This window comes from Pectinophora gossypiella, chromosome 11, assembly GCF_024362695.1.
Source record: "Pectinophora gossypiella chromosome 11, ilPecGoss1.1, whole genome shotgun sequence".
NCBI classification, from domain to species: Eukaryota; Metazoa; Arthropoda; class Insecta; order Lepidoptera; family Gelechiidae; genus Pectinophora; species Pectinophora gossypiella.
Window position 1 is genome coordinate 6,248,446 of NC_065414.1, and position 26,589 is coordinate 6,275,034.

The following is a 26,589-nucleotide window of genomic DNA, read 5'->3' on the forward strand; positions in this document are numbered from 1 at the left end:
AAAAAAATACCGCGATAACTCTATTCGGGGAACATGTGACATACATTGTAGAGACAAAACCACTGCATTCGACTGTATGTGCTCATGGTTTGATTATAGGTAGTTTCCAGGATTTGTGTCCGGTTTATGGCAATAAACTCGCCCCCTATTACATGGGACTTACTATATACAGTCATGAGCAATATAATGTATCCACTTTAGGACTCTGTCGCACTAACATATTTGACATTTAGTGAGACTTACAGTTCAATTTGTCAAAAAAGTTAATGTGTATACATTTTAATGCTCGTGACTGTACATTACTTCTGTGTACCCCTTCGGGGATATACCCGCAAATATATGCTGCTTTGTTATGTTATGTTTGAACTAACCATAACCGAAGCCAGCGGAGGCCGACACCCAAACTTTCGGGTGAGCTCTTCCCTTAACTGCCGCGCTTAGAATTCCACAGGCACCTTTGAGTAAAGGGTAACGCGTGGTTCTGAATAAATAATGTCCCTAACGTTAAGTGTCCCAGGTTTAAAATATACTCTGTGAAAAGAAATGCGCAATCTTTTTTCTTTGAAGCGCCGTGACTTGGGATACACGGAGCTGAGAGAAAAGGCAATGCTTTTATCTTTAAAATATTATTTTATCCCGATATAAGTTTATCGTGATCGGTATATTGTATTAAGATAATCGGAGTGCTTGTTTTACAAGACGGTGTAAGGATATTGCCATTTACGATGTACCTACCTACATGTTCCGATAAATCTGATGTTGTAGTAACGCAAGTTGGATATTGAACCTGTTGCTTAAAACAGACACTTAATTTCGGAGTTATTAAATAGTTTTTGTTTTTATTTGAAGCTGTTCGTGTTCAATTGCACTTTGATGTTAAATAAAAATCAGCCCTATATGCGCCGCCAAAATGATCATATTATAACTTCAATCAATCAATCAATAATACTTTATTGCACAAGAACATAATATTAAGGACATAAACATACGAATAAAACATAAGCACAATAGGCGGCCTTATTGCTAAACAGCAATTTCTGCCAGGCAACCTTAGGGTGAAAGAAGATTATTCATTGGAGCACGGGCTGGTGCAACAAACATATTTATAATGATACCAACATAACAAAAAAAAAAGAAAAAAAGTATAATAAATAAATAATATAAATAAACTAACTTCTTCTACTATTAACTTAGTTCTTTCTCACGTCGAAAAGTTTGAAAATTGATCCCTTGGCGTAGTTGCGTAACTTCTCTCAGCCTCTTTAAACTATCGCGTATACTCCAAGAAGTTTTTAGTGTCAAGTACTGTCATTCGATCTTTATAGGTGCTTATGGTAAGTAGCGTACGGGCCATAATGTGGTAGTCTAGTAGTTAAACTTTCCGTTCAATCCAATATCGTCACAGACCATAAATCCTATGCTCGCACCCACATACCTAGAGCCATATCTTTTGGTAACAATAGCAGGAATCGAGCAATAAAAGCTAAAAGATCGATCTCGCTGGTAGTTTTGCCAATTTACGGCACTACTGAAACTGAAAATATGGCTGAACGAAGCGGGATTACCGTGCGTCCGCGATTGCAGATGAAAAATTAAAACTGCAGTGCCAAGCGTGAGTCAGATCGTGAAGCGTGGGTTTAATATCTTGAAATTTTTTTATACATATCATAAGCTAAGGACTAATTGATTAATTGATTGAGGTTGATTGGGTTTTTTATATCCCAATTGAGGTTGTGAGAGGTACATCCATTGTAAGATGAAGTAAGTACTTACACCTCATCAAGCTTAGCGACCCCCGTGATAGATCAGCCGTATCTCCGTCTATAGTGGTCGAGCTATTGTGTTAGTGAAATTATTTTGAATAGGAACAAAATTATGTTTTGAGTATGTTTAATTCCCATTTGGAATAATTTGATTATCTGATTTTGGTTTATAAAATACAATCAACTAAGTATGTTTTTTTTTATGACTTTTCTTACGACATCAAGTAACATTTGATCTAAAATGAGAACAAATTAAAGCTAATGTATTCTCAAGCCATTCGTATTGTACAGTTTAAAAAGATATTTTTAAAATACGTAAGTACATTTATTATTTTACCAAGAATATAAACGGAATGTTATAATTGCTACTATATATTCCTATAAAAAGTACTGTAATAGAGTTGGTTCAAATCACCTACAGCACTCTAAAATCTAAAACATTCAGTCCAAAACTCTTTACAGGAACATTGCAAAACCGGTTTCTCTCGTAAAGCTCAACAATAATACTTATTTTGTGAAATTGATAGTCAGGTAATCGGATTTATTTAGTATTTTTTTAGAAATGTGCGTAAGTTTAATATAGTTTACTTATTTTCACATTTATTTAACGAAGAGTTCGGTGGAGACACCACAGAGTTCTATTTTAGATAAAAAAGAATGTAATTAATTAAAATATGTTTATTGCACGATACGTCTCTCCCTCTTTTTTTCTCTGTCAGATATTATCATTACTATTTTCAACTGAACTGTATTTAAAGAAAGTACTTTTGTATAGACAATCCCAAAAGAGAAATACAGCACCAAATACTTACATCGAAATCTATTACCTATTTTCACATTGAAAGATAAAATATTCTATCGCTTATAACAACACAGTGAGCGATACAAACAAGAAATCAAAGGCTAAAATATTCATAGGCGTTTGTGTAAGTACCTCAGAATCCATCATACGTTGTGAAAAGATTGATAAGAGCGTACAAAAGGTAATAAATATTGGAGTTTGCGATTTCGGTTGGAGCTTACGTTTTTCGATCATCGTTCGGGGGAATAGCGTGAGAAATTGTTTTACGATCTCTGCAATTGGATCATAGTGGTTTATACTATTCATTAAGCATAAATACGGAGAACAATAAGAAGAAGAAGAAGAAGGATATTGAATATTGAACGCGCGACATATATCGTGTCAAAGGTTGGAATCCGACTCGGCCTCGAAAATACTGAATACGACTTTATGAAAATTCATGTTTAGATGATTAATAGACTAGTTACCAACTAGTCAAATTAGTTACTTTTTATTAAAAGACAAAATACGAAATTACTATAGAATTTGTATGAAGAAGCACACTGTGACGTCATAGACGAACGTGATAAAATGTCGGACTTGTTATTACGGTTTTCTTGATTAAAATTCATAAATAAGTTACTTAAATAGAAAAAAGAAAATTATTTTCGTTACTTTCACATCTCTCTTTATTTAGTTTCAGAATTTCATAATTTAGTTTGACTAGTACACGACCCAATTGCTATCACGTGGTTTCCACAATTTTGTGCTCAGTTAATAGCACTTGGCTCGTCCCCTATTTCTGTTGAGACTTAAACGTAACTGGCGAGAAGTAGATATTAGTGGATATTTCTATACACCTGTGCTTACTCTTTCAGAGATAAAGGCGTGATACTATGCTGGTACATTTAAACGGTTTTATTTTATATTATTGAGCATAGAAATAGGATGCATTTTATTATTAGCTTGGTATACCCTACTTAGCTACTTAGTTCCATATTACCCCGCTGAGGGAAAACAATCCATACAATACAAATACAACACACTCGATGTCGGCGCTAACCAGCCACCGTAGAGGGGGGGGGGGGGGGAGAGAAAGAGAGAGGGAGAAATGAGAGAGAGAAAGAGAGAAGTGTGTCAGGATCGAAGCAAATGGAATTCCATAGTCTCTGCTTACCCCGGTGGAAAATAGGCGTGAGTTTATATATGTATGTATGTTATTAGACCATCTCTTTGCATAGTTATCGTAAGACCCCGCAGCAGAGTGCTACTGTATCGCATTTCTTGTCTCAAATAATAGAATTCGAAGATAGCTTGCAACCACTTTCAATACCGATACTAAATGGAAATCAATCTAACTCCCAATATAAATTGTCCAGTTACAACTGATACAAGTCCACTGTCGGTTTTTACGACATACCCGGGAACGTAAGCAGCATAACGCCAGGCCAACATAGAAGCTTCCAAAATAGATAAAAACCTATTTCACCGTACTACCCAGTAGTTATGACATTATAATATTCGTTATTGAAGACTTCACATTTGCGATGTGAGTCAATGACCTCAGTGTGAATGGTGAAGGCTGTATGCTCCAGTTCCTTGGTGCAGGTCACGTCATGCCCTCCAGCATGGGCCGAGAGGTTTCTAAACATTTATAAAGAACGGAAAAGTAGCGGGACCGAGTTTTTATGAGCTTCACACAGCATAGTCATAGGGTAACGTGGGTAAATAAAAAATATATGCACTTTATATTTTGAAAGTGTCAGAAATGTATTTAAAAAAATAGGCAATTAAACCGAAATAATAGTGTCGCCTGTATTGAGCTGGTTTTTCATTAAACGTATAAATTATTTTGTCAAAGGAATAACAAAATTTTATATGACATCTTTGGAAGACTATTCTACGAATAAACACTATCTGTCTACATAGATAAATCGGCCTTAAGAAAAGTAAGTATTTCAAATACATAAATATAAATAATACAGAAATTGCGCCCGTATCTCTATCCGGATGAGCAGAGCTACAAGTCTAAAACAGACTCACATTTTGACCCAAGATGGTATATAATTATATTCTTCTTCTTCTATCGTGTGGGTTGTGAGGTGGTTTACCAGCCCCATCAACCCTGGTGTCAGGATTATTATTGAGCCGCCATAGGCCCCTGACATGACTCATGTAACGACTACGTTTTTACATCAGTGCTTCCTGAATTACTTATCATCTTACTTTTATTGAATCGAAATTATTCAATAAATTCTTATTTTGGTATTTACTGTGCACAGTAGCGAAAGTACTGTTCCCATAGCTCCCGGAAGGGATCCTATCCGTACGTTCATGCGAGTTAACTTTCGAGACCAATGACTAAAGTATATCTCCGGAGCTCCATTTCCATCCTCCCCATTTTTAAGGTCCACTTAACATCTCGATATCCAAGTGAGGCTCACTAAAAATGTGCATGTATCGACTCGCGCCCTTTTTCCGGCCCAGTTCATAAATAGAGCTTCGAACGCTTCCGAAACATTTCGAATCGGCCTTTCGGAAAGCGCAAAGGTTTTCCGCGATAAAACTTTTACTTAACATAGAAATGTACCGTGCCGAAAATATGCTATATAGATATTGTCGTAGCGAGATTTTGTAGGAAAACAAAATCAGTACTCGCTTACGACGTTGCTTGTGTAGAGTACCTTGTAACTTATTAACGTGCAAAAACAACACATTTTTCTTCACGGAGGGTTGAAAAATAAATAGGTACGCGTGAGTAAATAGAGATAGGATCCCGTGACCCTTGCTGGTTCGTAGAAAAATGTGAGGGGAAGCAAAAATACACATACAGAGTGTCTCTAAATTGACCAAAATAACAATAATGTAGTAGCAATCACAATACATTCCTTAGAAAATCTATCGACAGGTCTGAATATAAGTACCTAGACTTTATTTTTTAATTTTAGTTTAAAAGTGCTATTGATATTCAAAACAATAAGATGGCGTTATAAAAACAAATAAAGATGTATGGATGAGGATATGTATGGATTTAAGTTAACACCATGTATGAACTATTTGGTAGATGCACACCTCTGAAGTTCACTGAATAATTAAGTAAGTACAAATACTGAGGGTGGCTATCTTACTTACGTGTTTGGCATCACAATCGCCGGAGGTTCGTTCCGGTTGCCTTGTGCGAAATTGAGAAATTCTTTACAAGTGTATCCGCAACTTTTCAATTTTAAACTTTATATTTCTGCGCGTTGGCTCGCCTTTAGTGTATTTGTCAAGTTGTTGCCAAGTAAAATACACATGTCGAAATAAACAATGTTCTTGGGTTTCTGTTTGTTAAAACTATTACATAATTGATCATTTTTAGGGGGCGTCTTATTTAAGAGACTGCTTGAATTTAGTTTTAGTTTCTTTCTTTTTGTGTGGATTCTGTTCTGCGTACCTAAATGTAATGTACCTGTCTGTATCTGTGGTTTCCAAAAATAATAAATGGTTCTTTCTTTCTTTGTTTAATTCTATAATTGGTATCTTATGTTGTTGTGATACGTTGTAGATTGCATTTGCATGTCTCATCGCTTTTCATTGCTTACGGATATGATAATTCTATCACGAATATTATCCGAAATTACACCTACATTGCGAAGTTTATCCTAAGACCTATTAGTAAGCTAATTAGCTTCTGAGCGAAGCCGAATCCTAAGTTAACGACATTGATTCCCAATTGGCTTTAAGTCTGGCAAATCCTAACGACGACGCGAATGCGAATCCATTCCGCTAACTAACTTGCGTAACAATGCGGAAGTGTGTAATGGCAAACCATTCAGTTAAATGGGACCAGAAAGGGGTATACCTCCTATTACCATATCCCTACTAATACTTTAAATGCGAATGTACCTAACTCTGTCTATTTTAACCTTTTCACGCCTAAACTGCTGGGCTAATTTGGATGAAACTTGGCACATAGATGGATCAAAACCTGGGGTAAAAGGTACTTTCTAGAGACAAACTAAGAGTGCTTTCCAACAATGAGCTTTGTGTACTTTACCGAATTATAAGCGAACGAAGTCGCGGCTTATAACTAGTTATTCATATACGGGAATATATAGCAGTCGTAACACATTCAGAGCAGCGATAAAATTCATAATGTCGCGACGATTCCGCGCCGCGTGGGTGCCAAAACTACTGGAGGCGTTGTGAAACTTTGATACTCAGTCTCAAGGTTAGTCACAAAGATTTACGGCTCAGCCGCGTCTATCATTTTTGCTGGAGCCTATCAACCAGGGATGTGTTGCTCGTAATAAAACTATGCTCAGTGGCAATAAACAATATCAAAAAGAAACGTTTTTCTTTTTTATAAAAATGTCTATTCTCCACAAACGTTTTATGTTGCCCAATATCGTCTATTCGTAAGTTGTGGATGCTGTTGAGTCGTGAACATTGCATCATGAGAGAATAATTATATTTCTAAAGTAAGATTTATCAATCGCAGTTGGTAGAATAGCACAGGCCTAACTAAACCAATGATTGTCGAATTTGTTTTCGAATTCATGTTTGGATCATAAATGATTGTCACGTGCTCAGCGGTGAAGGAAAACATTGTGAGGAAACCCACATTCCCAAAAAATGCATTCTCTAACCTAACCTAACTTGTATTGGGCTGGTTTTCCCTCCGTGGGTTGAAAGGTGAGACAGGCAGTCGCTTCTGTAAAAAACCGGACCAATCAAATCTTCAGGTTAGGTAGGCGGACCCTGCGAAAAAACGGGATAATGCTAGGGAGATGATGACTTATCAATCACCAAGTATGTTATCTTCTGATATGTCATTTATCCAAACCACAATAATTAAATTAATGAGAACATATCTCGACTCGATATTTCGACTTTGATAAGAGTAAAATAAGAGAAAGTTGTACGTCGGGATCGAAGTAATTGAAATTTGTTAGTTTCTGCTTAGTCCAAGGAAAAAAGGCGTGATCTCCTGTATGTACAGTCATGAGCAATATAATGTACCCACGTTAGGACTCTGTCGCACTAACACATTTGAAATTTAGTGAGACTTACAGTTCAATTTGTCAAAAAAGCTAATGTGACATGGTACCAAAGTGTATACATATTAAGGCTCGTGACCGTTCATGTATAAAACATAAGTATATTATTTTTGTTAGGTTATTAAACGTTTTTGTGAAGCGAATAATGAAAAAATATTTAAATATTCGTTCTTTTATATTCCAATTCTGAATCTTCAATGTAAATAATGTTCATGGAAGTAAGTTCTTAAAAAGGATTGTTAAAGTCAAATTAATTTATTTCACGTTGAGTTTTCGCTCGTTTGGACAGCTGATAAAAATTTACTGCGACGGTAAATAAATAAAAACCGTGTGTCTGTACGGTTCGCCGATTGATAGCTGCTAGTAAAGATAAAATTATTTACTTTTAAGTTTATTGCCTATTAGAAGATATTAAAAAATATTGCGTGTTTGTGTTAATGTATGTAATGTTATAATATAACAGATAATTATAATTAATCATCGCCTAAGCGTTATCTCGTTTCTCACGCTTTCCGCTTACCCAACCTGAAGATTTGACAGGTCCGGGTATTTTTTTATTGTTAATTATAGGTAATAAAATATTTTACTTTATTTTTCTTCTTATCGTGGAACCGTCGTTATAATTATCCAGTAGCCTACTTCGATCCCAGGCAAAAGTCTCCTTACATCAACAAATGATATAAATACATATATGTTCACAATTACAACAAAATATATTTGTGTGTTTCACATCTTTTTGATGCTACATTTCCTTTCAAATAAAGTAAATACTGAGTACACCGCATAAACGGAAAGTAACAAAATTAGGCGCGGGAGTGAAGGGCCAATTCGAGGGTAAAGTCTGCGTTTGACTCGTGTGTGGGTGAATTGATTCGCAATTTTTATTCTGCATTCTCATTCGATTTTATTATTCGTGCAATATCCCTTTACTACGGCCGACTGCTTTTAGCGATTCACTATTTCACCCCTAGCCTATTAATTACATCGAACGTTACGCTTTAATAATCCATTTTTGTGTTCGGACGGTTTCATTTTGTAAATTGATCTGGTGGTGGATTTCAGCAGGTACAATACAAAAATGCTTAATGCTTTTATATAGAAATGGGAATGAGAATTTGGTTTATATTGTGTTGAATTGGTTTGTAGTAATATTAATCGGGAGCGGAAAATATAAGCCGTGTCCATTTTGGTAATTTTTGTTTATTGGCGTTGGTTAATAGCGACATCTGTTAGACTTCTTGATTATTAAGTTGCATTTTCAAATATTTTGTCATTGAGGTAAAAACAAACGAACGAAGCGAAGTAATTGGTTCCTAAATTATGCGCTAGATGGCGCTTGTCCGTGACACTTTATTAGTGTGCGTTTCCATACAACCTAAAAGTATTAATTTCCAAAGTATTCATCCTGTTCAGGGTTGCTAATATCTAAGTGATAAATAAGTAGCAAAAATAATGGCCCCTTGACATGGCCCCTCAATGGACACTATCAATTTCAACGATTTCCGCGCATTACACAATTTGTAAAACGCTAACCGGTATTCTGTTGAGTTTTACGAGCGTACAATCGCATTTGTTTTGTCGAAGGAAAACCACAGTTTAATTTAAACAGGTCACGTGGCGGTTTCGAAAATGGCTCGCTTTTCCGCGGTGAATTAAAATTGGGCTATTACCTACTAAAATTCAGCCGAATTACCTCCATGAAAATACTTACTACATTTGAATACCTAGACTTTTGTAAACAATCATAAAAGAGGCTTATCTCGTTTACGGTGATTTAGTATATTTTGTTAATTGAAATCAGCTGTATTTAAATATCATAATTTTCTATTTGGTTGAATAAATACATTAAGTATAATTAACGATACTTACTACATCGTATGACATATATACTGGGAGGATTATAACTTATACAATTAGGTATAGGTATTTTATTGCTCTGCGATGTAATATTTGCAAGTAAATAGTGTTTACCACCATTCCAAATAATATAACTACTTATTTTTTATACGATTGAATTATTGGTCCGTAAAGACTATTTTAAAGCCACAGAAATGATTGCTTTGTGATATATTGTGGCAGCAAAATATTTATTAAAATAGACATGCAAAACATTACAAATAATATTTCATTTTTCTTATTTCCTTTTGAGTAATCATAATAAATATCTGCTTGGAAGACAGACACAGACAACTGAGACTAATAAAAGAATAATAAATGTCATAAATCGTATTACTTTCAATCACAATTTTCTTCTTTGTTACTCTTTATTTAAGTACATGAATCTTGTTTATACTTCGAAGCTTGGAACTTCTGAACTGCTGGACATCATAGGCTTAACCCAAGGCTTGCCTTGATCGATCCTCTGCAGCCCTGATCCAGTTTTCTGGAGTGGTGACCGCGGACCGGAAAGCGCAGTACACCTTTTGCCGGCCGCAAAAACTTATGAATATTATTTACTATTTTTTTTTTGTTTTGTCCTCAGATCTTCGACAATCACTACCACTTTCATCACAACCGAGTGTCGAAGCGCTCTCTTTCTCCCTCACAAGAACACCACGGCAAGTTAGAGGGAGACACAAGAGTGAGATGGGCGAAGCAACAGCGCGCACTATCCAGAAAGAAGAGAGATTTTTTGCCTTTACACATTTCAACTACAGGTAACTAAATATTATATAAGTTCTATGAATCCAATAGTTCCGAATACCTGTTTTCCTGCCTCTGATAGAAAAAATTCTTACTCGTATCTACATAATAATATTTTTAAGAATGTGGACTCTGCCGTTGATAGTTACGTGGATTAAGAATCTTACTTAAATTTCTTTTTTTTGATTTTGTGCACATATTACCTTCGGAGAAAGAGACGACTAAGCATTAAACAGAGATAGAAGTACCTACCTACGCCTTCGCATTCAATTTCAACACACCCGACATAAAGGATATGGAATTTAATATCATTGATACGAAAAATTACATTTCCATTCAAATTCATTCATCATACAAAAGGCTCGCACACTCACACACAATCCACACTATTTACATCGCACATGAAATAAAAACTGCCTTATTTCATTATAATTATATGGAAGATTTGAGTTGTGATAATATACTCACATAATGGCAATTTTTCTCTAACGACTAAGTACCTAGTAAGTACTAAGTAATATTGTAAAATACACCTGTCTATGGGCGATTTTCTTTTTATGATGCGGGTTGTGGGGTGGATTACCAGCCATCTACCCTGGTGTCCGTGTTATTATTAAGCCACCAAAGAACCCTGACGCGGCGTGGCGTATGTAACGTGGTGGCAGAAGGGCGATGGTGCTTATCAGGCGATACGTCTGCTCGTCTGTCTCCTATTATATGCTATTCTTCATCATCATCATCATCAGCCCATTAACGTCCCCACTGCTGGGGCACGGGCTTTCCCTATGGATGGGTAGGGAGATCGGGCCTTAAACCATCACGCGGGCACAGTGCGGATTGATGGTTATTAACGACTGCTAATGCAGCCGGGACCAACGGCTTAACGCGCCTTCCGAAGCACGGAGGAGCTCGAGATGAAAACTTTTTTTTTGTGGTCACCCATCCAATGACCGGCCTTTGCGAAAGTTGCTTTACTTCAACAATCGCAGACCGAGCGCGTGAACCGCTGCGCCACCGAGCTCCTCTTATGCTGATGCTATTTTTATCATTTATAAATAATACAGTTGGATTTCAGGTGCGACATACTCGTATACACAAGTAATGTGCATTCAATTAAAATCTCGACAACAACGGGAACATTTGTCGTTTAGGCTTTTATATGACATTGCATTGTGTGCACAAAGCACGGTAGCGAGCTCATTACATCTCACAGATGCAACCGAGAGATTACTAAGAGCCTCTGCGGGTTCCTTGTATAAGACAGAGCTGGAAGATAGGTTTTACTATAAGGGAGAACTAATTTAATACGCGGCAGGTGTAGTTAGAACATGACTGCGAGGAAGTGGCCCCGATTCCTGCAGACACACCCTACTTTTATTTTAAGTTATACCTGTCATTTTCTTATCCGCCGAAAAGGAAAGGGACGCATGATTATAATGTGTACAGGAATAAGCACCGTTTAATAATTATAATCTTCTTGTTAAAAAAACTGAAAAATTTCCGTATTTTTGTTCAGCAACACACAATTTGAAATTTGAAGACTGAAGTCTGGCGTCTTTTTTATTACCAATACTCGTTACAATTTTGGAATTTAAAAGTGAGTAGGCTTTTACTACGTAAATGTGCACCACCTTTATCCACATCGTTACTTACCATTAGGCGAGACTGTGTTCAATCCCAAACCTGATTGTAATAAAAAAAATATCTTTTTGTCGAATAGGAAATTTAATCAACTTTTTTTTTCATGACAGCTGAGACGAGGTCATCATACGCACCCGTGCCATCATCGTCGTCCAAGCGGGAGGCGGGGTCCAAGCGGGCCATCCAGCCTACTAGGGTGAAAGGTCGGCCGAGAGCCGCCGATTCCAGCTTCCAACTCAACGACCCCAAATGGCCTCACATGTGGTACCTTGTAAGTGTTATCATGTTGTTCATCCGCCTCCTTAGCGTTTCCCGTTTTTCACAGACTCCGCTTACCTAACCTGAAGATTTGTCAGATCCGATTTTTACTGAAGCGACTACCTGTTTGATCTTCCAACTCGCGAAGGAAAATCCAGCCCAATACAGGTTAGGTCGCAAAACTCCGAAACGCATTTCTCAGGAATGTGGATTTCGTCACGATGTTTTCCTTCACCGCTGAGAACGTGATAATCACTTCAAAAATGAACTCGGGATTCGAACTTGCGACCATACAGTGAGAGTCAAGCGTTGCTCCAACTGAGGTACCATGGCTCTTATCTTTGATTATACTATGGGTAGGTATCTTGTAAGTTGATAATCTCATTTTATCTAGTTGTGTCTGAACCTCTACTGCTATGCGATTTTCTAAGAGCTACGCAGCGGTATCGGTTGTTGACGGAGCGTCTTACTTTTTTTATTATTGTTTTATTAAAGGTATAAAAACCCACCGTCCTACATAAACAACACAAACAATAAAATGTATAAAATAAAATTTAGAATACTATAATTATATGTATAATATACATATTATGTAATCGACAAAAAGTGTATATATTTTAAAGAATCGACATCAGCGCTCGCGAATGCGTGAGCTGAAACTACTATGAGTACAGTCTTTGAAGACAAATACAAAGCAAAAAACATTATGTACAAGAAGCCACCATTGAATGTTCGTCGACGAAGCTTACCAGATGACAATGCCTTGGAGATTCACACTGCTGGATAGAAGCCGCTTCAATGGGAGATACAAACTGCCTGTTTCTCCCATCAGGTGTCGCTACTGTTGAATGTTCCTAAATTTTGACTATTTGAGTCAACAAACATTATATTATGGTTATATTTTTACACTATAGCCCTTTGCGCAGCGTTGAAGTGCAAAATCGTAGTGTTATCTTTATTCCCTTAAGATCGGACAAAAGAAAAATTTTCAATCAAGACTACCTTCTGTCAAGTCATGGCTTTTCTTCTTCGTAACTGATTCTTCAGACGGGATACACTCCACGTTGCTCCACATTTTATATCTTATTGAATTTTAGCTGGACATTACGGAGAACTGTCAATATTTAGGAACACTCAACAGTGTTTCGGCCCACATTTGAGCTTTTTGTTTTTATCTTTATTGTTCAACTAAGTTCAAGCTATTAAATGTAGAAAATATCAAAGTTACATAAATATTTTGCCAAAAATTTATAAATAGTAAAATGAAAAAACAAACACAAATAGCCACGGCCTACTGCTGGGAAACGTAATATTTAAGCAGAAAAGGTAAATTGTAAGCATCCTCTGGAAAAAAATATTTTTTCGTAGGTAGTCTTTTAAAACAAAGCCTCCATTTTTCTTTTTCAAAACAAATGCTTATCGTGATCGAATATCTGTTCGAAATTGAATGGCAACGCCCATGTGAATATCTTTAAATTACACTTATTTCCTTCTTTTACAAGGAAAATCCCATGAAAAAAAAAAACAAATTCCATTAGCATTCATTGTTGAATGTTTGAAAGTGTATTGACGAATCAATTTACCATTGAGCATTTTGAAAACGTGTCTGCCATCCAATAATTTATTATAAATTGACCTCATTATTTGGGAGAATCTAATTTAGCCGTCTAGGAAAGTTTTTAAATCCCACGGGATTTAGGACGGAGTGAATAAATGTCTTTATTGTTTTTTTACGAAAAAATATAGATAGATAAGATAGATAAAAACATTTATTTGGTCTACAGACACACATGCATACAAAAAGAAAAAGAATACATACAGACAACCAATCAACAGAGACGAAGCTCAGTATTAAACACGCCAGGTATGTATGTGTGCTGCATCAGCGCAAATCGGTCATATCTCAGCGCAAGTTTTTGCTCTCACGAACAAAACGCTGATTTTCAGCTACAACACGGCTGGAGAAATCTGCGGGCACGGCAACCGAACCAACCGATGATGCTTGCCAATAAAATATCTATCTCTACTAATTTAATTACTTACTGGTGCACATTCCGGTATACACCATCTAAATTTTATTTTAAGTCATACCTGTTATTTTCAACAATTATGGAACAAACGTCAATTTTAGGCAGAAATCAATACCCCAGCAATAACCCGACAGAATTAAGTTGACAGCACAAGTCAAACGGATTGCATATGAGCGTAATGCTTATTTTATTCGCCCGGGTTATCCTTTCATTTTAAAATTAACAGTTGTCAATCATCCGACTCTTTCTTTTTCGGCGGGTAAGAAAATTATAATGGGCCAATGTGTATCTCAATTATGAGCGTTGCCTGGTTAGAAAAGGACCTCAGGGGTCTTCAAATTGACCTAACCATGAAACACTTGAAATAAGTAATGTTGTCAACGGCCCCTTAATTCCCGTGACGTATTATAATCTTGTTCGAATGTCCCAATGGTACAAGTTTATCCCGCATTTTGGGTCCAGTATCATTCTATAATTTGATCAATTCTCAAATTCGAGCAAGTACTAATAGGGACAAATAATGCTATCAAAATGTCGGTTTTCCCAAACTTGCAATGTATTTATTATTAATTCTTGCTAAAATTAAGCTTTAAAATTCATAATAAGTAGATATACGCAACACACTACATTAACTCACGATTATATACCAAGACGTAGACAGAGGTACATCCATCGCAAGATGAACTAAGTACTTGAGTACCCATATCTTACCGAGCTTTCTGTTAGACCAACGCAATAAGTAGGTGGTGAGCCATATTGCGTCAATAATGGGTAAGTACATAATATTGTAAAACCAATATCGGGTTTCCGAAGTCTTTCTATTGAAATGAGTTGGTGAAACTCGCCGTTATATTCAAATTTCGGCAACTACCAATATATAAATTTCTCGGTAATCAAAGCGTAAACTTGAAGGCGTGAAGTCAAGTAAAGTATGAAGTTACTCGATATTAACACTCGAACCGTTTCACTTTGAAGGGGCTCTTCTTCAAACGGAGTGAACTTGTAATTACTTGTAGCGGCTTGTGAATTTGTTTTGTTTTGCCATTTGTTGGATTGGAATGCGGATAAAAGTCACTTGCTAGCTTAGATTTTTTTTTTTAATTTTGAAAATTTTGGTAGGTACTTGTGCTTTAGGGACACGTAAAGAAATGCCATCTGAAGCCAATCTACAATCTAAATAAAAAACTGATTGATTATACAATCAAATATTGCCATCCATTATGTTAGACGAAACACAAAGAAGTTAAACATAATACATACTTAAAGGCCCTCGCAAGGCCCTCCAAGTCCTGGTGGAGTCATCAGCGGGATAGTTGCGCAATCAGGTTAGATAAGTACCCTTTATTCAACTGTATACCTACATTTGGCGGTACCATGGCGTCTAATTGAGATAGGACCCTATTTGTTAAATTAACAAACATAATTTCTTTGTATTGAGAAGTTTATTCGAATCATTAAATACTTACGAATATAAAACGAATAATCAAAATGAATTACTGACAGTAAATTTCCGTAATTACTCTCGATTCGAATATAAAATTTAGTACGGAACCGTTGTAAAATAAGACATAAAATTTGACGATGCTTGACCGTTTTTTTTTTTATTTCACGAGGAAAATATCCGACAAACCAGAAAGAAAGTTTAATTTTCTTTTACCGGAATTCATAAGGCCTTAAATATTGGTCGGGGAAGCCAAAATTCCCAGGCTTGTTTGTCTGTAAGGGCGCTTACCCATTGACATCACTATGCTGTCGACAGCAGTGAAAGCTGCTGTCGTGTGTCGTCAGCTGTAGGCTTAAACCTAACTGATTTTGGGGCGTCGTTGCAAATTGTGTTTGTAACCACACGCAATACCAGGGGCCTCTGTCAAGTTACAAATGAGTTCAAAATGTGTGGGATTGTCTTAAGGTGACATGTCAATTCCATTTATTTTTCACGTCACATTACGTATTCGAACCTGGTCTATCTTTTCTTACGTGATTTATTGTAGATTTTCCGCATATATTATGAACTATTTACAGTATAATTACTGTTCATAATATATGCTGGTGCTAATGCACCAGTACCTAACTATGTTAATAAAAACAACGCGATGTTCTTTTTAAATCGACAGTCCATAGTGTATAATGAAAACAGACGATTGAACACGTCTTAAGACTTGCCTACATTTTTTCTTTCAAAGTTTCTCGTAAATAACTAATTAACCGCGACACAACCGGCTGACCGTTCATGATAGATTGACTTTACTCCTTGTTTAGAAGGGATTTTCTTGTAATTAGTTTTTCTTGCTTCAACTTTTAATAAATACTTAGGCATGAAAATATTTTTTGCTCGGTTAAAGTTTAGTAATCACTTAAGTACTTTTCTTCAGTGTAGTACTTATAATAAGTGGTTTTATTGTATTTTTTTCTGGCTTTGTGATCAACTGTAAATGTTTTTATAATCATTCGCATTACTTGCAAAGATTCTAATGGACAATTGTAATTAAAACTAGATTAAATTCATCGTCCTAGATTTTTATTTCTTAAGCTTCTATCTATGTAAGTAACACACAAGTGAAGCTAATATAAGTGTGTTAAAACGACACAACGCCCTTGTGCCTTAACAATAACGACTAAAATGTGAGGCTGCAAATATTCTTTCCAAATTGGTGATATATCAATTTGTGACATAGAATAAAAAGTATTACTATTTACATTAAGAACAGACACTATTCGCCCCGCGCCAATTTGCATCCATACCGAGCTAGATTTACCTCACCCCCGCTAGTCTTGCTGACCGTAAGCTATTAAGGAGTAAGGGAGTGAGCGCGGATTGTCTGTCTCGCTCGCACGAACGGGTTGACGCGGTAATAACGAGATTTTCATATTCTGCAGAGTCCGGGCTGTCTCTATGCGATTAATTATAACTTTCGATCAAATAATATATAAGTATTGCTACTGATTTTTGCTGTTTATCATCAAATTATATATACTTTATATTGCACGCAAACAAAACATATCTACAATTATTTTTTTTTAAATTTTAGCAACAGTACAAATCTTCTTCTTCTATCGTGTGGGTTTGTGAGGTGAATTACCAACCTCATCAACCCTGGTGTCAGGGTTACTATTGAGCCCCTGACATGACTCATATATACGTATAACGACTACGTACTTACATCAGTAAGTACAGTACAAATGATGATGATAAAAACAAAAACTTAATTACCTACATAAATTAGGTACATGCCAAGTTAAATACAAGTACTTAACAACAATTGGCAGAAGTTGGAGCTCAAACTAGGGTAAATTGTATTTTTAGACTTCATCTAAAATGCAGTTCAAACAAATGTCAAAAAGCAATATTTTAGATGATTTTTTTTACCTTTGATGGGTTTGCTTTTGGCCCCAGACTTGCGCGAAGGCATTGACGAGGCTTAAGATGGAGCAAGATTGCCCAGAAGGTGTCTGTTCACTTTGGCCTTGAAAGTGCCCGGGTTAAATGAATTGCTTCGCTGTGGCCTTTTTATTCTTGTCTCCTTCAGGAGTAATGGAATGGTGTTATAATGAATGTTGTACCTCTGCAGAACCGAGGAGGCGGGCTGGATATGAACGTGATCCCGGCGTGGCGGGAAGGCATCACGGGCCGCGGCGTCGTCGTCACCATCCTCGACGACGGCCTCGAGACTGACCACCCCGACTTAGTTGCTAATTACGTAAGTACAAACTTTCCTAAATCAACCATTTATTTAAGTACCATTTTCATTTATTTTCTAAAAAATGATCTAATAATAACAATACGAGCTTATTATAAATGGGTCAATATCAAAATGTGTCAAGTTTGGTGGCGACTGTCATATAATTTTTTCGTGAAAAATTGGGGAAATTGGGAATTGAAAAATTCCTTTTTCATGTCGGAACCGAGGATCCTTTTGGATCTTTTTCATATCGGAACCCAATTTTTCACGAAAAAATTATAATAATATGAAATTTCGCCACCAAACTTGAAATTTTGAGATTCACCCAAATAGAATATCTCTGAGGCAGAGCGCCCAAAACGCTGGCAGCATTTCCCCTCTGAACTGCCAGGCCTATTTTCTGCGCAAAATAGCTGTCAGCTCTTGGATCGCCAGTTACAACAAAAACTAAATAACTAAACTAAACTTTAACTTTTTTTGTTAAACTTTCCTTAAACATTTATTTACTGATGTAATTATAGGGTAGACACAAAACTGGCTTTAAATCCTTCGTAACATCTTTTATTTATTTTTGTGTACATAATAGAAGAGACGAAAGAAACATACTTACAAAGAAAACAGTATAGGTAACCTTATCTCTAAGAAAGAGATTTCTTCCAGCTGATCTATGGTTTGTTACAAGGTATAATTTATATCTACGAGTATATATCATCATCATCATCATCAGCCCATTAACGTCCCCACTGCTGGGGCACGGGCCTTCCCTATGGATGGATAGGGAGATCGGGCCTTAAACCATCACGCGGGCCCAGTGCGGATTGATGGTTATTAACGACTGCTAATGCAGCCGGGACCAACGGCTTAACGTGCCTTCCGAAGTCCGGGGAGCTCGAGATGAAAACTTTTTTTTTTTTTGGTCACCCATCCTATGACCGGCCTTTGCGAAAGTTGCTTTACTTCAACAATCGCACACCGAGCGCGTTTACCGCTGCGCCACCGAGCTCCTCAAATCGAGTATATATAAATTATAATACAAATTCAAAGGGAGTTTTCTTTGTCTCATGCTCACCGTTCTATAATATCTAGCTGTGCCCTTCAGGTAATCACCTCTTTATAAATTTTCTGAAACATATCCATCTGTATTTTTATAACACCTTTTCTATTTACCTACCTTCCTATAGGTAAGCAAAAATCTAGTGTTTCAGTGGCGCCCAACGTGGGGCAAATGTGGGCAAATTTAAAGCTACAATATATCGGCGGCGTTAAGCCGATGTCACAATTTATATAAATAGCTTAACCGAGATGGTAAGTCCTTGCAACTCTTCGTGCATATTTTTGCACCAACTTGCTGAAAACAAGGACATCGAGGTTATCACCAAATGCTTCACAACCTACGTGACAAGAAGACATACAGTGTAAAATACTATAGATAGAAATGTAGGTAACATACGCGTAATAATTTTATGAAATTACATGAACAAATATACTTATATATAAGTATGTTATAATAATATATACATACATATACATACAACTAATGCAACTCAAAGCAGACTTCAATAATGACCCTTTAAACTGTTTTTGAAACTACCTACACTGACACTTCATCTATTATCATACGATTCATCACATCCATCTTTGGATTCATATCAAGCTTAAGGCTGTAAGAATGCAGATCCAGATGTTTCTAATCCAGTAAACAAATCCGAATCAAATAGGAATGGCAAATGAAATGTCATCCAGGATGTTTTAAAGAAAGGCCAAGTCAAAAGAATTTTAAACCGGCGAGCTTGCATGAATTGTTGTAAATCAGGATTGTAGTAAGTCGAATTCAATGGTCTCTGCCTACCCCCACGGGAGATAGGTGTGATCTTATGCGGCTTTAAGTGTCTCACAACCTACCACCGTACTAGGGTTTACGTGCGTCAGTTATAAATGTTTTGTATTTCCGTATGTGAGATACGGAACAGCCTCCGTGGTCTAGTGGTTAGAGCGTTAGGCTCACGATCTGGAGGTCCGGGTTCGATTCTCGATGTGGACATTGTCGAAATCACTTTGTGAGACTGTCCTTTGTTTGGTAAGGACTTTTCAGGCTTGAATCACCTGATTGTCCGAAAAAAGTAGGAGGGCACGTTAAGCCGTTGGTCCCGGCTATTAGCTGTAAGAACACCTCCACCAACCCGCATTGGAGCAGCGTGGTGGAGTATGCTCCATACCCCCTCCGGTTGATTGAGGGGAGGCCTGTGCCCAGCAGTGGGACGTATATAGGCTGTTTATGTTATGTTATTTACGTATGTAGCAGATATGCGACTTATGAAACCCCAAAGTTGTTTTGTTTATACAAATATGTTTTCTACTCTAAGTGCATTTTTCGACACAAATTATTTCGCACCTACGCGAAACTCCCCGCGTCCGTGACGTCGTCGGCGAGGAATCTTTCGCATTTAAAAGATGAATTCGCAAAAATATTTCCATAGTCTTTGCTTTAAATTATAAGAGCCTGTTCTGTGAAAAAAACACTGTAAGCCATCAACTGAAGTAGGTTAGAATACTATAAAGAATTTCAGTAAAAGAATATCCCTAAGCGAGCCTTTCGAAATACATTTCTCTCTAAGAAGAAGTCCCAAATTATTTGATGACCTTAAACATTAGAAATCTAAACCGCTGCGGTTTCGTCGAGCGTTTGTGGACTCTTTGATAGCGCATAAACGAGTACATTAAACCTTAATGGATTCACACTGTATCCACATCTCAATCAGGGAGCCCATAAATCGAAACTGGGACAAGTGCTTGGGTTCTTGTGCGTTAAAAGCGGAGGGGACAAGAATTGTGGGACTGAAACTGTGAACATAAATGCCGAGAGCGTTTATGTTCTTGACTAGCTGTGCTGGAAGTTCCGTCATGGAAAAAACGGTCTTTTTGGGAAACAAAAGATCATCAAATGTTGAATGAGAAGTATCGGATTTTCATAATACCGCAATAAAATCTTGTCAGATAACAGTTCGTCGAAATTCAGTTTTTAACCCGAAGAAGGCCTTGTATAAAACTTCTATAATTTTAATAGTAGGCTTTCCAAATTACCAGGATATTTTCATTATTAAAACCTATTTAGTTATTCTTGTAATCAACCCTTACATAGGGATGAATTAGGCGGCGTAAGTACTGAAAATATTTTATTTTAAATCTATCGACTCACTCACACAATGCACTCCCCGTGCGAAGTAAAATTATAAAACCGAGTTCTTTATTTAAATTTACCCAGTACAGATAACACCATTACAAAATGAAGGCCAATATCCAAGTACACCACTACTGCTAATTGTTATTCTATCAGAGCACGAATACAACAGTAACTACAATTACGTTCTGGAATAATTACGGGTAGTCTAGCGGGATTACCAAGCGAAGCGCGTACGTAGAAGTTTTAAATAACAGGTCTCATCTCTAGGGCTTTAATTCCACTGGCATAAAACAACCTCTCTATGCCTTTTTCAACATAATTATTGTTAGATAGAAACGAATCGATCGACCTAATATCGACTGATATATCACTATGCTAATGAACATCACAACACTAACTGACGTACTTTGTCTTCTATGCTCTTATGAAAAGTAGAACGGGTTTAACTGCTTATCAATCGTAAAAAATATCACTTCCTTAATGTTCATTGTATTGATGTTAATTTTATAGAACTTCAAATCAAAAGTGACTCTAGGTATTTTTGTCTCTGCTCACCCTATTATGAATCGTGGGCATAAGTTTATGTATGTACGTCCTTCCTTTATTAACTGGAGGGTATTGAGCACTCAACCACGCCCGCTTTAGTGCCGATAAATGTCAACTTAGTTGTATACAAACATAACAAAAATGTATAGGAAAGTGTGTAAGAAAATAACTTTTCACGTCCTCTGACACAGCAATTTTTTAACTTAGTAGTAAGGTGGCCGTTAAGTAGGTACTTATATTATAGTCAGTGTTGTAAACATAAACATACATAAACTCATGCTTATTTCCCACTGGAGTAAGCAGAGACTATGGAATTCTATTTGCTTCGATCCTAACACACTTCTCTTGCTTTCCCCACATTCATCAATCGTTTCATATCATACACGCACGCCGGTTCGGAGTAGACCATACTGAACCTTTTCTAAGGGCATTTCCAATCAGTGCTGCGTCCATAATTGGCACTTTTCTTAATTGTATTTTATATTCTGTATTTGTATGTACTGCTATTGATGCACCATAATAAATAAATAAGTATAAATACTAAACGGTCACCCATCCAACGACTGACCGCGCCCGAGGTTGCTTAACTTTATTGATCGATGCCAATCAGCAAGTACCACTAGGCCACGGGCTAATTTATCTGGCATTCTGAAAAATTAGGTCGCGTCTGTTATACACACTGCGGTGTGTTTTCAAACAATGGTCTTTCATCTCTGATTAAGCTTTAATCTTTGCCTTTAATTAAGCGCGATGCGGTGGGTAAGAGGGTTATGGTAAAATAAGCGCCATTGGCGCTTTGTAAGTGTATATTTTTGATGGAACAGGAAGCCGTTGCGGATCCAATTAGAATTGTTATCGCGTATCGTTTTAATAGGCTTTGATAGATATTTACTTTTGTACCGTAGTTAAGTCTTTTTGTAGTTATTTCTTTTTATTTTGGTGCAATAAAGTGTATTTGTATTTTATTGTTTTGTATTGTATTGTATTGTATTGTATTGTATTGTATTGTATTGTATTGTATTGTATTGTATTGTATTGTATTGTATTGTATTGTATTGTATTGTATTGTATTGTATTGTATTGTATTGTATTGTATTGTATTGTATTGTATTGTATTGTATTGTATTGTATTGTATTGTATTGTATTGTATTGTATTGTATTGTATTGTATTGTATTGTATTGTATTGTATTGTACTGTACTGTACTGTACTTTTTATTTAAAGTTGAACATATTTGAACGTTTGTGTTACATTGAAAAAAAGTTAAATAGTATCAATAACAGAGTCGTTGTTATTTGTTACTACTACTAAGTTATTAGTAGGTATTGCTGTTCGTATCGATACTATTGGAATAATTGATAAGTTAGTTAAGTATTGGCCGGCAACTTAGATATGATAATATACAGGGTGTTAGTCACATCGTAACGAATACTGAAGGGGCGATTCAGATAATGATTCTGAGTTGATATCAAGAGAAATTTCCTGTCGGAAAATTTATGAAAGTTTTAGTGTTTTTTTTTAATTATTTCCAGTTCCATACTATTGCGAGGGAAAATTTCACTGGACTTCAACTCTGAATCATCCCTCAAAGTTTTCGTTGCGATGTCACTAACATCCTGTATATCTCCATCTTTATTCTGCCTGTTAAAGCAGAGACATTAGCAAGTGATTACATTTTTCGGAAGAGGACGTGAAAATGGTACCAATTAGGGATACGACGATATTTAACAAAAGTATTTTGAGTTGAATGGTTTTTTATTATAAATTTATTCACATTTCACGGCATAACAGTACAGAAGCGCCAATGCGTTGTGTAACTTTTGCAATAATATAAATACGCAGACTTAAGAAACATATATACATACATAAGCTCACGCCTATTTCCCACCGGGGTAAGCAGAGACTATGGAATTTCATTAACTTCGATCGTGACACACTTCTCTTGCTTCCTCCACATTCATCGATCGTTTCATACATGCACGCCGGTTCAGAGTAGATCGTACTAAACCTTTTCTAAGGACATCTCCGATTTGGTCAACATACGACCTTCTAGTTCTTCCAGACACAGACTTAAGAAATATAAGTACTTACAAATTAGATAATGTACTAGTATGCCGAAGCAAAGAGAAAAATAAAAACAAACATACTTCACACGTCACTCATCATCTGCAGAACCACAGACACTCACGACACACATATGACTCACTCATAAACAGATCACTCTCTGGTGCTGATGCAAGGAGTACATAGTTCAGGTTGATATTTTAGCTTGCCTATTCCACTTATCCTGCTCCGGTATTTATGGAATACTTTAAAAACCCCTCTGACAATTTAATAGCCAATATCTTTTCTCTTTTTGGTACATTTTTCTGAAGATAAAAAACATCCCTTTCAAAGTACTAACTATAGATTGTTATATATATCTACTTACTTTATTGTAAATAGGAAAACATAAGCGTATGCCATTTAATAAGCTTCTTTATAAAACTGGCCGAATGGCTAGTAACCCAGATAAATACGATGGTCATACGCGATATAAAGACTGCCTATAAGAATTCAACCAAACTGAACCCGGGTCTTGAAGAAATTCTATACAAAAGAACATTGTAACAGAGTTTCGCTGCAAAGTATATGCATGTAGTACGGCAGGTTCATAGAGCAAAGTGTATAGTCTCACTCAGGCAATAACACACACACACACATCATTTTATTTAAAGCGAAATATTACTTACTTATTCATACATAAACTTAAAAACTTAAATCTTTATATAATCTGTAGTTGTTATGTTTAATGAGAGAAGGCATTGTTCAGAGTTGCTAAACGATTACATTTGCTTTACACTTTACTTGTTCACGGGCCGTAGATAAACATAAGTAAGTCATAATTTCCGCTATCAACCAACGTACTAGGCCACTTTATATTCATTTTTTCTTTCTATATATTCGATTTCTTCTACATATTTATGTTTCTTATTTTCTTCAAAACTAAATTGAATTCCTATAGGTGATCGTACACCACTTCTCTTGTTATCGTGTGAGGTTTCCGTGGAACTAGACATTTGTAAAGAAGTCGGTTAATGAAAAAAAAACTTTAAAAAACAGGTGCTCTATTTTGCACGCTAGTGTGTGTATCATCAATTGTTTGAGGAACTTTACCACACTTCTTCACACTTATTTAGTCTTTACATAGCTGCCACACCGTTGCTATATTAATTGTGGTTTAGTAAAGCTCTTTCTCGCTGGATGAATGATCGATCCTGACCTATTTGGAAAGGCGCCAACTGCCAAATCACTATCGTGATCGTTCATATCTCGACGGCTCAAAGACCAAAGTAGTTCTGTTTACAAATTGAGATATGCATTAGAACAGTACTATCGTAGAAGAAGTAGTTCCACGGTTCATTGAGAGCAAATGAAGTCTGAAATGAGCTTTATCGTTTGAGTTAAAGTTTCTTATGTAATTTTATACGATGAAGGGTGTGGAATTGTGGATGAGCGCATTTTTAGTCTGTCAAAGTTTATTTAATAAGACTACAAGATACGCCAGCCATATTATGAAATTATTTTAGAAATAAACTGTAATTATATAGCAGATACATACACAAACTCACGCCTATTTCCCACCGGGGTAAGAAGAGACTACGGAATTCCATTTTCTTCAATCCTGACACACTTCTCATACTTCCTCCACATTCATCAATCGTTTCATACACGCACGCCGGTTCAGACTAGATTGTACTAAAACTTCTCTAAGGAATTTGGTCAATGTACGTCCTTCAAGGGCTTCCTGTGCCAGCCCTACCCACCTTCACTTTATATACCACTTTTGTATATATATATATATATATATATATATATATATATATATATTTTTACCTTTGATTGCAATTACATTGCAATAGTAAATAAATGAATTAAATAAAATGTAATTTAGTATAGATATTTAAATTACAACTTTTGAATGTTAATTTATTGATTATAATGTAAGTAAACCCTAGCGAAAAAAACATAGACCGTTGACTTATCCGTTACCAAGCATTTTCTTTTACTTATTAAGGGTATAAGAAATTATAAAGAATATTGAAACCTTCATTCCGGGTGGCCGCCTCTCCGTTCTTGTTGTTGCCAATATCAAGTAATTTGGTTATGACGTATCGAGTAGACAGTTAATAGGCGCCAAAAATATCAGGGTTACTATTGAGCCGTCAAAGGCCCCTGACATGCTTAGAAATGTACTGAATCTTGGCTTTTTCGTACAATCCGATGATCACAACATCAGCATGCTATGTCATGTTCAAATCAGGTAGAGTCTTGATATTTTGTTTCAATGTGTCAAAATATTTTTTATATTAAACGTATCCACCGGGAACTGAACCCAGGACCGCGGATTGTGAGGTTAACCACTGGACCACCGTGACCATCACATCATTAACGATATATACTTTATGCGTAGCTTGCATGTTTTTATTTCGGTGTACCTGAACTTTTTTTTTCTCCAACAGGACCCCATGGCGTCTTACGATGTGAACTCTCATGACTCGGACCCTCAGCCGCGGTACGATATGGTAGACTCCAATCGTCACGGCACGCGCTGCGCGGGAGAGGTCGCCGCGACTGCTAACAACTCGCTGTGCGCTGTTGGGGTTGCGTACGGCGCTAGTGTTGGAGGTAATATTGTCACCATCGTTTTCGTATAGATGGCTTTTTCCAAGGCTATAGAATATGCATTTGCTAGGTAAGCGAGTTCAAATCATAAAACAGGTGATCAGCCTGGAATGTCCTAATTAAACAAGGGACCACAAAGTCATTTCTGTGATAATTCCCCACCGCGTTTCGAACCAGCAGTCTCCGGATCGTGAGCCTAACGCTCAACCACTAGACATTTTGGTCAACCACTGGTTACCAAATACAATTACATAGCGGCACAAAGCATTTATAAAACGTAAATAGAATTACACCATAACGTCAACTAACACAGATTTATGCAGCCTAACAAAACAAGGCTTGGCAAACACAGAAATCTA

General features: G+C 36.5%; 1 protein-coding gene across 2 annotated transcripts in view; it reads left to right on the top strand.

The window, feature by feature from the left end:
- LOC126370949 (furin-like protease 1) overlaps positions 1 to 26,589 on the top strand; it is a 246,508-nt gene that overhangs the window by 176,871 nt on the left and 43,048 nt on the right. For both annotated transcript variants that reach the window (XM_050016091.1, XM_050016092.1), the window contains exons 3-6: positions 10,069 to 10,243; positions 11,981 to 12,141; positions 17,728 to 17,856; positions 26,068 to 26,233. In XM_050016091.1, the coding sequence (XP_049872048.1) occupies positions 10,069 to 10,243; positions 11,981 to 12,141; positions 17,728 to 17,856; positions 26,068 to 26,233 (631 nt within the window). The remainder of the gene's footprint in view (positions 1 to 10,068; positions 10,244 to 11,980; positions 12,142 to 17,727; positions 17,857 to 26,067; positions 26,234 to 26,589) is intronic.